The 17,816-nt window shown below is 51.6% G+C and overlaps 1 protein-coding gene across 1 annotated transcript; it reads right to left on the bottom strand.

Moving 5' to 3' along the window:
* Positions 1–1,602: 1,602 nt before the first annotated feature.
* Unc93b1 (unc-93 homolog B1, TLR signaling regulator) lies at positions 1,603–14,180 on the bottom strand. The gene is given in 12 exon segments (XM_038311855.2): positions 1,603–2,277; positions 3,648–3,766; positions 6,475–6,748; positions 7,145–7,327; positions 8,150–8,274; positions 8,510–8,603; positions 8,917–9,049; positions 9,251–9,412; positions 13,007–13,160; positions 13,519–13,660; positions 14,015–14,143; positions 14,145–14,180. Coding segments are annotated over 12 exon segments (1,875 nt in total). The 3' UTR covers positions 1,603–1,953.
* Positions 14,181–17,816: the final 3,636 nt, after the last annotated feature.

Below are 17,816 nucleotides of genomic sequence, written 5' to 3'. Positions count from 1 at the left end.
CAGGACAGCCAGGGCTACACAGAGAAACCCTGTCTCGAAAAGCAAAAACAAAAACAAAAAAGCACCACTTAAAAAATAAATATTAAAAATAGCACAAAATAATCATGACTATGCCCTCCAGCTCAGCTCTGGCGGGCAATGATGCTAGCCTGATCTGAACAGATCTTCCTCCTTCCCTCCTTCCCTATTTCTTTCTTACATTTTTGAGACAGTCTCACTAAGTAGCCTAGGCTACCTCAAAACTACAATCATAATCCTTCTGCCTCAGTCTCCCAAATTTTGTGATTACAGGTGAGTGCCACTTAGGCCTGGAGAGGGAGGGCCACTCGCAGACACACCCAAGTCTTATTCATAGGGCTGTAATGGCGCTCACCTGCCCACTGCCCATCACCCACTGGGACTGAAGTAGCTAGAATCTTGTGACAGGATGTCACTAAACCTGCATCCACATAGTGTTTGCTGTTTGGTTTGGGTGTTTGTCATTTGCTCAAATGTTTGTCCTGAGACAGTTTCACAGTGTAGCCCAAGTTAGCTTCAAACTTGTTTTGTAGATGAATAGGTGGGGCTTTCCACTCACTATGTAACTCAGACTGGCCTCAAACTCTCAGCAATCCTCTCATCTCAGCCTCCTGAGTGCTGGGAGACCACACCTGGGATTCACAGACGGTGCAGGCTGTGTGTGTATGCACAGACTGCTTCCTCCCAAACCTTGGAAAACTTAATCTCCTGCTGTACCTGAGCGGTCCCTCTAGGACCTGGACGGTGGAGCATCTGGGGTCTAACACTTTTCCCTGTGCACATGGTACACAGAGAAGCAACCCAGGGCTCGGATGGGTGACCCCTTCCAAGGTCAGAGTCTGGCTCGGGCGTGGCTAGAGGCTAGAGGAGCTGGAGAGGAAGAGAGCTGGGATCCTGGGCGTGGCAGGAGAACGCAGGAGACAGGGACAGGGTCTGGCCTTCAGTCAGGGGTCAGGGGTCAGAGGTCAGGAGTCTGTAGGGAGTGGAAAAGGAGTGACCCTAGCAGAGAGCTGCCAGAACACAGCTGGGGCCCCCATGCCTCTGCCATGACTCCTTTGTCCTTACCCAGCCACTCAGGGCTCTTCACAATGAGTGTCAGTGTCCTGTAATGGAGTGAGCGAGGGGGTGAAGAGAGGGCATGGACAGAGCCACAGGGATCTGGGAATCCTTACCCAGGCTGTCAAAGAAAAGGGCTGTGACCAAGTTTATCCAGGTTCTGTAATAAGGCAGCCCCTGAGCATCATGGATAGACAGACTCCTAGAGAGAAAAGGCTAGGCTTGTGAACTGGGGTGGGCGGGTGATTGGTGGGCTAGAGGGACAGTGGCCTCCAGCTCCTGCCCTGCTACCTAGGCTCAAGTCTTGCTCCTCTGCTGAAGTCCCTGCAACCCATTTCTGTGACCCTTGCTCCTGGGTGGGCAGGGCGCAGCCAATAGGCTGTACTTCTGGTAGAAGAGATGGGTCCTGGAGGGGCTTAGCGGGGACACCTCCTCCGTGGGGTGACTGAGCCCCCCACAACCAACCAAGGATTCTGTTCTGCAGGGTGAAATTCTAATGGGGTTGAGAGCGATACAACCCAGACCCTCTCCAGAAAATACAAAACTCTTTATTGATCATTTTCTACTTTTTTTTTTTAAAGCCCCCTGTTCTGAGGTGGAGGAACCTGTGGGCAAGACATGCAAAGCTCCAGTCAAAGGCTGTCACACTCCTAGGTGTGGCGTGCGGGTAGGAAGGGGAATCTTGCTTTAAACAGGGATGGGGGCTCTGGAGGGTGACCCTCATCTCCCTGGAGGAAGTTCCAGGTGGCCCCAGGTTCTGGGAGGGGAAAGAGGACCCTTCAGCAGATGGAGGAGGACTTTGGGGGACCCTCAACCTGAGACACAGTAAACTAACACTGGAAAGCGGGAAAGCTGAGTCTGAGGGCCAGGCTGGGCCTCTCAGTGCTCCTCAGTCCCATCACCACCCAGAGCCTGCTCAAAGGGGCAGGGCCTGCGGCAGGGGCCAGCTGGCTCTGTACCTGGGGCCCCTGCCTGTGGGGCTTCCTCCTCCGCGCAGTCCCCCTGGCCCTGCTCGCCACCGCCGCCATCCTCGTCACTCTCATCCGAGTTGTCCTCCTCCAGGTAGCGGTAGCCTCGCAGCTTGTGCTGTGGCTTGGGAATGCGTGGCTGTCTTGGCACCAGGCCTTGCTGCAGCTTCTGTTCCATCAGCAGGTATGAGGTTGTCGCCACTACCAGGGTCACCAGCAGCACTGCCAGTTTGGCCTGGGAACAAGGGAAAGGAGAGGTGACATAACTCCTTTCTCTGGTGTCTTTCTCCACCGGGAGCCTCCTGCTCTCCCCGTCTCCAGTCCAGTCAGGCAGGATTTCCAAGGCAGCCTTGGAGGACAAGTTTAAAGTCACCATATCCCAGTAGGACTCAGTTTTCCAACCAAAAAGGGGCTAATCTCTTTGCCTCAGAGAAAACACGAAGGTCTGAGGAAGTCTAAAAGCAGCTCTGGCTTTCCTGGACCACAGTCAAATTGTTCCCTGGCCGTAGACACAGTGGGGACACTGGAATGCGTAGAGGCACAGCCTATCACCCCACCACTTAGGAAGCTGGGGGGCCGGGGGGGATTCTAAGAGTTCAAGGTCAACTGGGGCTACATTTAGAGACTGTGTATCAGAAAAAAGACTGTGTATCTTTATATATACACATATACATACATACATATATGAAAAAAATCCACCCCAGCAATGCTTGCCAGTGTTTTTCCTTTTCGTCTTCAGGGCTGGTGGTGAGCCATGTCTATGTTGTATGTGCCAGGAAAGCATTCACCCCTGACGTGCCTGTTCTTCTTTTCAGACAGTTTAACCCACACCCAGAAATAAACACACAAATGCATTTGTATTTGTATGCCCATTCCCTGCTATTTTGACTCATTTCATTTTCTGAAAAAAAATGATGGCCAAAGCTGGGCCTGTTAATGCATGCCTGTAACTCAGCTCACAGAAGGCTGAGGCGATGAGTTCAAGGTCATTCTGGGCCACCTTGAGACCCTGACTCAAAGACACAAACAGACTGAACAAAAACATGTGATTAGGACCTGCTAAAATGGCCTGCTGGGGTTGGGAGCAGGCTAGGAGCTTAAGGGTACAGTTGATGGGTAGCAAGAATGGGCCCTGGGTCCCTTCTCCACCACAATCAGAAACAAAGCAAAAGCTGGGCATGGTGGTGTCTTAACCCCAGCACTGGGGAGGCAGAGGCAGGTGGATCTCTGTGAATCTGAGGCTAGCCAGGTCTACAGAGTGAGTTCCAGGACAGTCAGAGAGCTAAATAGTGAGACCCAAAACAAAACAAAAGTCAAGTCAAAAGAACATGAAGCCATGGAAGAGTTCTTTCCTACAGGATCTGAAAGGAGAGACCCTAGGTGTCCAGGAATCCAGAAGCTGATGAGCAGGTGACCAAAGAAACCACAGTTCAGCTGGGCATGCCCACAGAGACCAAGACTGGCAGGTGAAGCAGCAAGTAGGGTGCTGGGTTGGGGGGTACACCATGACTAAGGGGTCCTTAGGTCAGTGCCTGTTAAGGGGCTGTGAAATCATGGTCTGTTTCCCAGTGAGGCACGGACACCCAAACTCCCTCCCTTTCTCACCTTCATGGGCAAGCTGGAGCCCAGGTATACAACAAAGATAGCCACGGCCTGCCACCAGTGGTAGATGGTGAAGATGAAGTCCTGCCTCTCTTTGTCTTCATACAGGATGCCCAGGAGTGCTGCAGGGGAGGGAGAAGACAGCTGAGGAACCCTATACCAGTTCCAGCTCATAGCCTGGAATACCAACCAGGGCTGTGCGCTGATCCTTGCCTATCCCCTAGTGGAGACTTTGGTTAGTGCACTGTCAAGATGAGCCTACAGCATGTCCTGCCTGTGGCCCCAAATGCTGTTTCTCTCCCTCACCAGTGGCTTGGAGAGAGGCCTTTCCACAAGTCAAACCTGGAATGGAATGGGCTAGTGTCCTGAGGGATCATTGTAAGGCGGTAGACAAGGGACAGGCAGTCAGGGAACTGGGAGTCCAGGATTCAGGAAAAGCTAGAGGTTCAGAAGCTGATACTACCAGAAAGCTACGTAAATTTCCAAAGCTGGTCGGGTGGCGGTGTTGCACGCCTTTAATCCCAGCACTCAGCAGAGGCAGGCGGATCTTTGTGAGTTCGAGGCCAGCCTGGTCTACAGAGCGAGTTCCAGGACAGCCCAAGTATACACTGAGAAACCCTGTCTCGAAAAACCAAAGGAGGGGCTGGAGAGATGGCTCAGAGGTTAAGAGCACTGCCTGCTCTTCCAAAGGTCCTGAGTTCAATTCCCAGCAACCACATGGTGGCTTACAACCCTCTTCTGGCCTGTAGGCATACACACATACATACATAGTAAATAAATACATACATAGTAAATAAATAAATTAATTTAAAAAAAAAAACAAAGGAAAAGAAAATCTCCAAAGCTAACATTTCTCAATTGTGGAATAAGTTCACACCGGTTATCTGTTGGGTTAGAAGCTCTGAAGTTAGAAGCGGCACAGCCCTGGCTGACTGAGGCTGCTACTTACTAAGTTCAGGCTCAGGACATGAATACTGCCATCATGTGGCTCAGGGGATACCTGGGAATATTAACGGCATCAGGCCATCAGAATCAGTGTCAATGAGGACAGCCTACGTGACGACCAGCTGCCTGTCACTGATGCATACCCATCTGAGACCAGACAACCCCACAGAACTGAAGCCTGGCTGACCCAGTTGCTTTTCCTAGGACTTCACTCCAGCAGTCTGAGACTGGGCAGGGTGGGTTTGGGCTGTGCCTGCATCCTCTCAAAAAAAAAAAAAAAAAAAAAAAAAAAAAAAAAAAAAAAGCCGCCGGGCGGTGGTGGTGCACGCCTTTAATCCCAGCACTCGGGAGGCATAGGTGAGTTTGAGACCAGCCTGGTCTACAAGAGCTAGTTCCAGGACAGGCTCCAAAGCCACAGAGAAACCCTGTCTCGAAAAACAAAAAACAAACAAACAAAAAAAAAAGCCACCTTATTCCCAGCAAGTTCTAGGTCAACCAAGGATACATAGCAAGAATATGTAAAAAAGAAGAAGAGGAAGAAGCCATTGTGATGGTTCTCAGTGGGTAAAAGGTACCTGTCCCCAGGCCTAACCGACCTGTGTTCAATTCCCAGGACTCATGTGGTAGAAGGAAAGAACTGACTTCCACAGATTGACCTTGGACCTACACTCATGATATGACATGCACTCCCACACACATGCACACATGTATCCTAAATAAAGAAGTAACATAACATAATTAAATATTTTTAACTCTTGGGACGCAGAGGCAGATGAATATCTAAGTTCAGGGTCAACCTGGTCTTGTTCCAGGACAGTCAGGGTTACACAGAGAAACCCAGTCTCAAATAATAATAATAATAATAATAATAATAATAATAATAATAATAATAACTAAAAAGAGAAAAGAAAGGCGGCTGACAGCGGCTCAGCCTATAATCCCAATACTCAGGGATCTAAAAGGTGAACAAACTGCTAAAAGTTTGAAGCCAGACTTAGCTTATGGTGAGTTCCAGGCTAGCCTGGGCTACAGCGTAAGACCTTGTCTCAAAAAATACAATTGGCCGGGGGGTGGTGGTGCACACCTTTAATCTCAGCACTCGGGAAGCAGAGGTAGATGGATCTCTGTGAGTTCGAGGCCAGCCTGGTCGACTAGTTCCAGAGCTAGTTCCAGGACAGGCTCCAAAGCTATAGAGAAACCCAGTCTCAAAAAAAAAAAACAACCAACCAACCAACCAACAAACAAACACCCCCCAAAAACAAAAAATACAATGGGAGAAGGAAAAGGCTGAGTGTGGTGGCGCACGCCTTTAATTCTAGCGCTAGGGAGGCAGAGGTAGGTGAGTCTGTATGGATTCAAGGCCAGTCTGGGATCTATATGGTGAATCCCAGGCCAGCCAAAGCTCCATAGTGAGGACCCGAGGTGGAGGGGGAAACCCAGTTCTGTACCTACACCTGGGGTGTGGATAAACACCTGCCACTGTCCCCTCCAGTGAGGAGGGAGGGGCCTCCTGCGCTGTGGAAATGGTGACAACATAGTCTTTGAGCGCTGGTGTGAGTTTTTATATTCTCACACCTAGGCCTTCACAAGCCTTCACCTACCCCGTGTGTCCACACACTCAGTGTGATGGCCGCCTGCCACAGCGTGGAGCTCTTACACCTTTCCAGAGTGTCCATGGGACTTCCCGATCTCTCCGTAGAGCGGCCACAGGATTCTTTCCACACCAGACTATGCCAAGCAATCCCTATACTTCTACTATGCCCACAGAACTCCAGGGCAGACCCCCTAAATCCACTGCAACCCACGGGATGTTAACGGTCCCAAATCACCCAGAGGTGGCTATAGCCTGCCCCTCCCCCATGCCAGTCCCTAAGGCTGTACTCACTGCTAAGTCCGGTCTTGTTGAGGGCACTGCCCACGCCCCAGAGGGCAGCCACAACGTAGAGGATCCAGCTGTGATGGAGGACCCGAGGCAATGGAGCCCAGAAAAAGAGGCTGAGGGTGAGCAGCAGGTGCAGCCCTGCCCCAGCCACTAGGGGCACTGAGCGAGGCAACCACAGCCCCAGCAGCCCCAGGAACGAGGCAGCTGAGGCACCCAGGCTGTAAGCTATGAGCAGGTAGGCCAGCCGCTCCAGCCCCACGGAGCACACGCCGTAGCCCTGAGAAAGAGAGCAAAGGTAGGCCAGCTGGTCCTGGCCCTTCCCACACCAGCTGCCACTTGAGGCCACACCTTGTCCTATCTGGATCTCCTGGCGCTAGCTCCCCTTTAGGCTGGTAGAAAGGGTGAGAGCAGCACCATTCTAACTACAGAAAGCGGAAAAGGGCTTGTTCAAGGTAAAAGGTAATGGGGTCAAGAGAAGGAAGAGAAACAGAGGGAAGATCCCCTCTGGCTGGGGGAGCCCAACACCAGCCTTGGTCTACAAGCTTCTGTCCTGCAACCAGAACCCAGTCCTGGTTGGGAGGGGAATAATGCGGGATATCCTTGTACGTATTTATACACCCATGTACCGTGCGTCTGAAATTCAAGTTTAGCCAGACGTCTTGTCTGTACTTACCAGGGCGAAACCAGTACAGGCAAAGAGGACCTCAAAGCCGCTGTAGATAAAGAAGGGCACCAGATGGCGTAAGCGGAAGTCACGCACGTGTTTGAAGGGCAGCTGGAAGATGTTGCCCCAGCCCACGCTGCGCAGGTCGATCTCCTCCGTGGGCCGGTAAGCGGCTCCACATAGACCCAGCACCTGCAGACAGGAGCTGTGAAGGGATCCTCAGCCAGGCATCCCTCCACCGACACACCCACAGGTGTGACACTCCGCCCCAGACACAGGTCCACACAGGGCTGCCACCCTACGCCAGCTGTAGTGGCGCACGTCTTTAATCCCAGCAGTCGCGAGGCAGAGGCAGGAAGATCTCAGTGAGTTCGAAGCCAGCCTGGTCTACAGAGGAAGTTCCAGGACAGCCAGGGCTAGAGAGATACCATTTTAAAAAAAGAAAGAAAGAAAGAAAGAAAGAAAGAAAGAAAGAAAGAAAGAAAGAAAGAAAGAAAAGAAAAAAGCAGAAAAGGGCTGCAGTCTCGAGGTCCCCCCCCCCCAAAAAAAAAAACCACCTACAAGTCTAACCGAAGTTGTGGCATACCAGAAAGGTTTCCGCCCAAGGCTGCGTCCCAGACACAACCAGAGGCCGGCGCCTTATTTTTTGCACTTAGCCCCGCCTCTCGACCTAAAGCCACACCTCCCTGCTCCTGTCGCTAGGAGCTTTAGTTCTACCTTCCAGTACTAACCTCAGTCCAGAGTCACATTTGCCAGCCCATGATCCTGGGTGGTGTTCCTAGTCCCCTCAACGGTCACAACCAGCCCTATGAGACCCGTCCCCTTTGTCCTTTTTCCTCTGACCTTGGGGGTCCCAACTTCAGCCTTAATCGACAGGCATCTCTCCTACAACCAGAACTCAGTCCTGATTCTCTACTTAGGTTCCTAGCCTGCAATTCCAACCTGACCACATATAGGCGCTAGCACGGAGAGAACCGGCTCCCACCGCCTCCTCCCCACCAACCCGAGACTCACCAGCAGCATGGCCAAGAAGGCCACTGCCATGAGCACACTCTCTACAACGATGAGGTTTCGGCTGCGCGGCAATGTATGCAGAACCGTCTTGTTGAAGCCAGTCAGGATGCCGTGGCTCTTAGTGCCTAGAAGGGTGGGTGGAGACCCGACTAGGGCCACAGTAGAGGTGGGGTGTAGGGGCATTCAACATTCTTTCAGCAAGCTCCTTGGGGGGTGGCAGTTTGTGAAGGGGGCACCATCTACCCCCACCTCCATGTCTGCAGCCCTGAAAGGTGCATGGGAAGGCCTAGGGTCTACTGGGCGATGGAGTGTGAGCAGGAAGTAGGCTTTGGAGGTCCCGCCCCCTGCCCCAGGACTGACCGCAGCTCTGCACATTGGACAGTGTGTGGTTCAAGTCGTACAGGTAGTAGTTGAGGAAGTAAATCATAGGCAGTTGCGCACATGCGAAGCTCAGCTGTGGGCAGGAGGGCAGTCGGGTTCAGAGCTCAAGACAGAACTAAACAGGAGGTGAAATCTAGGGAGGAGTCTGAACATCACCTCTGGTGGGGGAGTAGAAGTCCCTCAACTCTAGGGATAGCTAAGCAGAGGTGATGGGCTGCCCATGGCAGGAGAACTTCCTCCGGGTCACTGTGGACAGGGAGGAGCGCTCCATCACTAGAGGCAATCGAGCAGGGTTTGGCTCAGGAGGGCTGAGAAACTGTAATAGGTTGTGCTGTGTGGAATCTAGAATCCCCAATCCCCCTCCCTGGGTTTCCTGTAGCACTCACATGGAAGAAGCTGTAGAAGATGGCCTGAAAAACCAGGAGATAGGGTGCGTGGGAGCCGCGTGGCGGGCGCTGCTGAGGCCCCTGCTCCTCCTGCTCTTTATAGTGGGAGTACTCGTAGTACTTCTGGGACATCCTGGAGCACAGAGAATGAGGGCTTTCCCCACCTGCCCTCCGCCACACTTCTTCCTGCGACTACAACTACAGGCTAGCCAGCTTCAGTGGGGAAACTGAGGCCCAGAGTCAAAGGCTTGCCTGGGGTCCCCGAGCTGAAGTTGGCAAAGACATAAATATTCCACCAGTTCTCCAGCTCTGCTCCATTGCCCATCAGGCTCACCTGGTAATGTAGTTGCCCATGGAGGCCCAGAGAGGCACAATAGCCATGCCCAGGGCCACAGCAGAGGGCACCAGCGTGTAGTAGCGTTCCCAGTAGTTGGTAGAGACAAAGAGGGCATAGATGCCCACAGCTAAGAACATCATCCACTTGGTACCAAAAAACCTGTACAGAGGGAGGGACATTAGCACCACAGCCTAGGAACTGCTGTGGCCCCAACCATCAGGACTTCAGGTCCCAGGTCTTAAGGCTGTGGGAGGTCACAGGAAGCCCTGGCCTGAGAGCCAAGGGCTGAAAGATGCAGTCTCAGAGTCACAGACCGGCAGAGTGGCCCGTGCTCACAGCTGCGATAGCAGCACGGGCCATGCCACGGGCCTCTCACAGCCATTGCAAGGTGGACCTCTGACCTCCACACATGCACATACACACACAAAATAGTAATTTAAAGAATTAGGTAGGGGTTGGAGAGATGACTCAATGGTTAAAAACACTAGTATACTGGCTGTTCTTCCAAAGGGCCAATTTCAATTCTCAGCACCCACATGCTGGCTCATAACTGGCTGTGATTCCAGTTTCAAACACCTTTTCTGGCCTCCAGGGGCAGCAAGCGTACAGATGGTATGGGCAGACAAAACACTCTACATATAAAAATAAAATAAAATGATTAAAAATAAATCTTGTCAGGCAATAGTGGTGCACGTTCAAGGCCACCCTGGTCTACAGAATAAGTTTCAGTACAGCCAGTGCTATGTAGAGAAATCCTGTCTTGAAAAACAGAAAAAAGCAAAAATAAAACAAACAAACAAACAAACAAAACCCAAACATCTTTACCAAAATAATGTTAGAAGATCAAGAAATAGATTTGGTGTTGACCTCTGGCTGTCCACATGTACACACATACACATGCATATACACAAAAAAATTGTCAGTCCTTTTTTTTTTTTTTTTTTTTTTTTGGTTTTTTCGAGACAGGGTTTCTCTGTGGCTTTGGAGCCTGTCCTGGAACTAGCTCTTGTAGACCAGGTTGGCCTCGAACTCAAAGATCCGCCTGCCTCTGCCTCCCGAGTGCTGGGATTAAAGGTGTGTGCCACCACCGCCCGGCTTGTCAGTCTTTTTTTTATTTTTCACTCTTGATACAGGGTCTCTTTTTTGTTTGTTTGTTTGTTTTTTTTTTTTTTTTTTTGAGACAGGGTTTCTCTGTGTAGTTCTTGCTGGCCTCGAACTTAGAGAACTGCAAGCCTCTGCCTCACGAGTGCTGGGATTAAAGACGTGTGCCACCACTGCCCAGCGGGGACAGGGTTTCATTGTGTCGCTTTGTCTGACCTGGAGCTTGGTATGTAGACCAGGCTGAACTCAGCTCTACCTGGCTCATCCTCCATTACTGGGATAAAGACATCTTATTCCAGTGTGTGCCATCACACCCAGTTAATTTTTTTTATCCTTAAGGAAAGAAAAACGCACTCAAGCCTGAGGCTATAATAGTGGGTAGAGTGCTTGCATAGCACACAAGGCCCTGGGTTTGCTCTCCAGCACCACATGAAATTGGGCATGATATTTATACACCTGCTCCCCAGCTTCCCGGAATGGGGGAAGTAGAGTCAAGAGAACCTGAAGCTCAAGGTCTCATAGATCCCAGACTGGCCATGTGTGTGCTTGCTGCCCCTAGAGGCCAGAAGTGGCGTTGGATCCCTTGAAACTGGAGTTACAACCAGGGTGCTGGGAATTGAAATCAGGTCCTTCCAGGCCAGCTCGGGATACATGAGACCCTATGTGAAAGTAAATGAAGTCAATAGGTAACACACATTAGGGCTTGTGCCACAGCCCGGTCAGTGCTAAAACGCTTGCCTAGAGTGCATACTGTCCTGGATTCCATTACCAACACTTAAGAAGGAGGGAAAAGGGGGCAGGGGGATGCACAGCTAGTGCCTGTGCAGGCTACATGACCCTTTGGAAAATCGGCCTGGCAATTTGATAGGAGACAAGAATGTGGGTTTCAGCCACACTGCCAGGTCTCAAACATACCAGCTACCCACTTCCCCTCTGTGTAGAAACTGCAAGATTGCTTCGTGTCTAAAGTAATAGCGACTACCCTGGCTGTATGATGGAACCAAATAAGAGTTTTTATTAAAGGTGATAAGTTTCAAAAGGAATAAAGCCAACCAGCATGATTCCCGGCACTCAGGATGCTGAACCAGGAGAATTCTGAGAGTCAGCTGGAGCTAGTGGATGAGACCCTGTGTGCAGGCTGGTTGTATGCCAACTTGACACAAAAACTTAGTCATTTAGGAAGAAGGAACCTTAACTGAGAAATTGCCTGAAACAAATTAGCCCTTTAAAAAGCCTATGATGTGTTTTCTAGATTGCTTATCAATGTGGGAGGGCCCAGCTCACTGTGGTTGGTTCCACCCCTTGGCTGGTGGCCCTGGATGCTATAAGAAAGCAAGGTGAGAAGCCACGAGGAGCAGGCCAGTAAGCAGCACCCCTCCAGGGTCTCTGCATCAGTTCCTGCCTCCAGGTTCCTGTCCTGCTTGAGTTCCTGCCCTGATTTCCCCCAGTGATGGACCTACAAGTTAGAAGATGAAGCAAACCCTCCCTCCCCAAGCTCCTTTTAGTCCCTGTTCTATCACAGCAGAAGAAATCATAAGCCACTTTGTCTCCAAACAAACAAAAGGACCATAAAGCCTTCCAGGTGCCTTAGACCTAGGGAGGCGCTGGGGAGACTTTATCTAGGAACAGCTTTTGTTTGTTTTTCCAGACAGGGTCCCTCTGTGTGGCCCCGGCTGTGCTGGAACTCGCTCTGTAGACCAGGCTGGTCTCAAACTCACAGAGATCGACCTACCTCTGCCTCCTGAGTGCTGATATTAAAGGTAAGCGCCACCCTGTCCAGTGAGGAAACAGCCTTTATTTAATTTTAAACAGAAGGCAAGAAAGCCTAGATGGTATACACATCTGTAATCCCTGCTCTTGGGAGGCAGAGGCAGGAGGAACACCACGAACTGTGGCTAGCCTGATCTACAAAGTGAGTTCCAGGCCAGCCAAAGCTACATAGTGAGACTTTGTCAAAATAAATAAATAAATAAAAAACTAAACAAAACAACCCAGGTGATGGTGGCACACGCCTTTAATCCCAGCACTGTAGAGGCAGAGGTAGGCTGATCTCTGACTTTGAGGCCAGCCTAGTCTACAGAGCTGGTTCCAGGACAGACAGGACTGCTACACAAAGAAATTCTGTGTTGGGGGAAAAAAAGGAAAGAAAAGAAAAGAAAAGAAAAGAAAAGAAAAAAGAGGACAGGAGCTCATTCACCCTATCTCCCCTTCAGGAGTTTAATCAGGCTACGGGGGATTTCTGCCGTGTCCAGGAGGCTGGACCATACATGCCCCAGAGCTCAGGAAGACCTCCAACCTGAGCCTGGCTAGCTGAGGCCCTTTCTGTGAGAACTGCCTCTCACACAGTCATAGTTCACTGGGCTGAGGACTGGGCTGTGCTGGGGACTTCACAGCTTCAGTCCAGGAAGTCACCCTGTGTCTGGTAGAAGGATGCCACCAGGCCAGAACCTGCTTGAATTGCTTGCAGAAACCAAATGTGCAAGGGGGTGGGGACGCGGGGGCAAGTTCTTGGTTCCTCCTCTAGCAGGGATTTCCCCCTTTGCTTCTCACTTTCCCAGGCAAGCAAGGCCTCTCTGCAGTTCCCTGCCCCTCCCTCCAAAATCCTAGGGCAGCCTCTGCACCCCAGAAAGTCAGGGGACAGCAACTTGGCACCTGATGAGCACAGGTGTGTAGAGCAGGGCAGCGATGGGCGTCACGTTTATACCCATCAGCATCTTGCTGTCGATGTCAGGCAGCCCCATGTTGCCGTACTTCACCTCCCTGTAGGTCTCATCATAATGCAGGATCAGTTGCATTTGCAGGAGGCCTGGGGACAAGGGGTAGCGTGGAGGACTCTAAGCAGTCTGATTCAGAGCAACCAAAGGACCATGGCAAGCTTGGCAGGGCGCCAATTCACCTAAGCGACCTATTACTTTGCTCATCAGGACCTGGACAGGGAGGACAAGAGCCCATTCCCACCCACCAGCGTCTATTCTTTGGCTGGGTCGTCAGCAAACTGGCCTGTGCCACCCCCTCCCTGTCCCATGTGTCTGCCGTGGCAACAACAGCTCTGACCCGGGAACTGAAAGGGGAAGGAGGCCAGTTGGCCGCAAGGTTTCTCTTTCCCAGCTCGGGAGTGGAGGCAGGGTAGCGGAGGGACAGCGGGTTTCATGCGTCCGCCCTACCCAGGTAGACGCCGTAGGTGAGCGTGCCTCCCGCGCTGGCGGCGAGCACGTTCTTGACCACGCCGAGGCGCTTGCGGCGGTAGTAGCGGCGCTCCTCCTCCTCCTCGTTGTAGTTGGGGTACGCTCCCACCAGCTCGTCCAGCTGCGGGCGGATCGCTAATCACACGCTGACCCTACGGTCCTTGCGCCCCCACTCCGCCTTCCCGGAGTCCGGGTTCCTTATCCTAGGGTCCTCACTCCACACTCGGGGTGTCAGTCCACCATCCTGGGGGCCCGGTCCCCTTGTCCCAGAGTCCTGGTCCCTTTTCAAAGTTCCAGGTCCCCACCCGGAGTCCCATCCTGGGGTGTATGTCACCACTCTGAGACCACGGTCCCCTGTGTGGAGTCCCGCGCCCCATTCTAGAGTGCTTGGGTTGCCTTCCCAGAGTCCCTGCCCCTCCCGGGTGCTCCGCGGAGGCAATCGGCATGGTGTTCCATTGCTTCCCGCCCTGCTCACCGGAGCCTCTGGCCCATCAGGAACTCCGAGGCGGTCTTCATCCCCTTGAGGGCCCGCAGCCCCGGCCACAGGGTAGAGCGGCGGCTCCACCTCCATGACCAGACCCAGACCTGAAGCTGGCAGCGCGCTGCTCGGGGCACCAGCAGCGGGTTAAGACTTCCTTCATCAGAGACCGCCCTGTCCAGTCCGCCCCACCCACCCCGCAGACCGCCTCTTCCCAGAAGTACTGTGCTTGGTGTGGTGTGTGTGTGTGTGTGTGTGTGTGTGTGTGTGTGCGCGCGCGCGCCTACGTGTATGTTTGTGTGCATGCGCGCGTGTGTGTAGTGTGTGTGTGTACATGCATGTGTGTGGGGGGGTATGTGTGTGTGTGTGTGGTGGGTGGGTGGTGTATGTGTCATATGTGGTATATGTGTTCAGTGTGTAGTGTGTGGTTTGTATGTGGGACATGTGTATGTATGTGTGGTGTGTATGTAGTATGTATGTGTGTGGTATGTGTGTGGAGTAGTGTGTGTGGTGTAGTGTGTGTTGTGTAGTGTGTGTTGTGTAGTGGTGTGGTGTGTAGTATGTGGTGTATGTATGCTGTGTGTGGTTTGTGTAGTGTGTGCTGTGTAGTGGTGTGGTGTGTAGTATGTGGTGTATGTATGGTGTGTGGTATGTAGTGTTGTGATGTGTAGTATGTGGTGTGTGTGTGTGGTATGTATTGTGGGGTGTGGGTGTGTGGATGTAGTGTGTGGTGTATGTGTGTGTGATGTTGCATTCTGTATGCATCTTGGAACCCAGCCTCAAGGAGATGCTAGTTCCAGTCTCAGTTCAGCCACTGCAAGACTTTGTGACTTAGGAAACCAATTCCTGGAGCTGGGGAGATGGTTCAGCGGTAAGGGTACTGGCTGCTCTTCCAGAGGACCTGAGTTCCATCCTAGGCACCCACATGGCAGCTTATAACCGTCTGTAGCTCCAGTTCCAGGGGATCCAACACCCTCACACAGACACACATGTAGGCAAAACACCAAAGTACATAACATAAAAATAAATTTCAAAAAAATTTAAAAACAAATCCAGTTCCATCTTTCTGTCCCCAGTTTGTTCATGCATAAAGTGGAGACCCTAGCAGGACCCCCTGGGGCTGTGGCAGAAACATAGTGGGGGTGGGGTGGTTTTCTTGTAGCCCTCACCTCTCAGAAGAAGCCATCTGGTAGAGGGTTGTAAACGCGTTTCCCATCTGGTTTTCTGTGATTTTATTGTTTTCGAAGCTGACTGGAGACTATCAATAAGTATATAAATGTAAAGCTAAAGAGAGGAGAGAATGAAGGAAGAGGCGACAAACACCTCCCCCAGAAGGGTCCTGGAGAGTCTAGGGGCTGAGGTATAGGGAAGGTAGAATCTGCAGAGGCTTCGGGCTTTGCTTTCGGCTGGCAAGACCGTCTCCAGGTGACAGAGGGTGCTGCTGTGGGTGAGGCAGACTGACGGGTGGGCTCCTGTGGCTTGGTGCCTAGAGGCTCCAGGGCCGGGTGTAGCTCAGCTGCAGGTGCTTACCTGTCATGAGCAGAGTCCTGGTTAATCCCCAGCACCATGTAATTGGCTGTGGGTATGCGCACCTTTAAGTCCAACACACAAGGGGTAGAGGAAAGAGGATCAGGGGGTTCAAAGACAGCCTGGGCCACATCTTGAGTTTGAAATCACAATTTACTACCCAAGACACTGTCTTGAAAAACAAAACAACAAAACGAAAGAAAACAGTCAGAGGTGTGGAGGGCGTGGAGACACAGGACAGTAGGGATTCAGTAGGCATTGGGAAGCCTGGAAGCCAGCCGCGGGGCTGCAGTCAGAGAGGACACCGGTGTTCGCTGTCTCGAGTGATGGCAAAGTCCATGTGGTGGCCATGGCGAGCCTGGGGGGAGGGATCGTAGGACTGGGAACAGCAGTGGACTTCGGCACAAGAGGATGCGTTCCTACAGAATCGAGGGCAGGTGTGAGGCGCGATGAAAGACAGTAGCTGGGGACTGGAGAGATGGCTCAGTGGTTCAGAGCACTGACTGTTCTTCCAGAGGACCCTGGTTCAATTCCCAGGACCCACATGGCAGCTCACACCTGTCTGTAACTCTAATTCCAGGGGATCTAATATCCTCACATCAATGCACATAAAATAAAATTAAATAAAGTATTTACAAAAAAGATAGCAGATGTTGGGTGGTGGTGTCACACACCTTTAATCCTGATTTTTTTTTTTTTTTTGTAAATCCAGCACTCTGGAGGTAGAGGCAGGTGAATCTCTGAGTTTGAGACCCGCCTGTAAAGAGCGAATTCCAGGACAGGCAGGGCTACACAAAGAAACCCTGTCTCGAAAAAAACAAAGGGAAGAAAAGAAAAAGAAAGAGAAAGAGAGACAGACAAGAGAGAGAAAGGAAGGAAGAAGGAAGGAAGGAAGGAGGATCTGAGATGTGCACTATAGTGCAGTGGGTGGTGAGTGAAAAAGATGGGGTTTGTGTGTGTTTGTGCACGGTGTGTAGTGTCTGTGTGTGTGTGTTTGTGCACGGTGTGTAGTGTCTGTTTGTGTGTGTGGCATGTGTGGCCTGTGCTATGTGGATGCTCTGAAGAAGCCCTCCCAGGGGTGCACCCCTTTAGTCATATCAGCCGGAGGCCTGTGTGCAAAGGCAGAAGTTGCTGTCATGCTCCTAAAGCCTGTGCCCACCTCTCAGGCAGCCACTGACTTCAGGGCAGAAACCAGGGCTTAAGATATGCCTCAGACAGTGAGGCTGCTTCCTGCCAAGTCTGACAGCCTGGGCTCAATTCTGGAGCACCAAAGAGTGGGAGAGGAGAGCGAGGGTTGTGGGTTGTCCTCTGAGCGCACACGCACACACACACACACGGTTGTGAAACACCGACAGAGAGCTTTAGGCTAATAGATGTCACCCTGGCAGACACCCAGTGCCTCCTTGGCAAGCTTCTGTCCCTGACACTTCTAGTTAGACCATGACAGCTCGAGGTGGCATCCCACTCCTGAGGAGTTCCATCCCACATGCTTTCCCAATGCCTTCTCTACAATAACATTTCATGTTTTTAAATTCTCCTTGTGACAGTGATCGATGTCCCTCACAGGAAGAAAAGGGGGACGCGGGCTGTGGCGGCTCAGATCTGAAAGCCTAGGCTCAGGAGCAATCTTCTCCAAATGTGAGTCCAGCCTGGGCTACAGAATAAGATCTTTTATCAAAAACCCCAACCCCTTGGGACTGGAGAGATAGCTCATTGGTTAAGAGAACTGGTTGCTCTTCCAGAGGTCCTGAGTTCAATTCCCAAAACTGTGTGGTGGCTCACAACCGTCTGTAATGAGATTTGGTGCTCTCTTCTGGCCCTTAGGCATACATGCAGACAGAATACTGTCTACAAAATAAATAAATAAATCTAAAAAACAAAAACAAAACACCAAAACCAAAAGTAGTGATCTACTTTGGGGCACTGGAGTAGCTGAAAGATGATCCAAGGACCCTGCCCAGTTCCTCCCAGCAAGTGCCAGCAAGTGGCTAGGAAACATGGCTGCTACTGTTTACTGAGATCTGTGGTCCTGGAAAGAGGACCCCACTGAGGGATGATGAATCCAAGCATTCGTAAAACAGTGTGGGTATGGATAAGCCTAGCTAGTGTGAATGTCCTCATGACCTCTCTGTGCCGCCGTGGCTGAGTGGCCATCCCTCTCTGGGCCTGCAGTCTTAGCTGGACGCCTGGGAACAGCATGAGGCTGTGTGGTCACAGCAGGTGCTTCTCTGCTGAGGGGACAAAGGAGCAGGTGCAAGGGAGCACTCCCCTG

Source organism: Arvicola amphibius, chromosome 1, assembly GCF_903992535.2.
Source record: "Arvicola amphibius chromosome 1, mArvAmp1.2, whole genome shotgun sequence".
NCBI classification, from domain to species: Eukaryota; Metazoa; Chordata; class Mammalia; order Rodentia; family Cricetidae; genus Arvicola; species Arvicola amphibius.
Note: the sequence above shows the minus strand (reverse complement) of the source record. Positions and strands in the feature narration are given on the sequence as shown.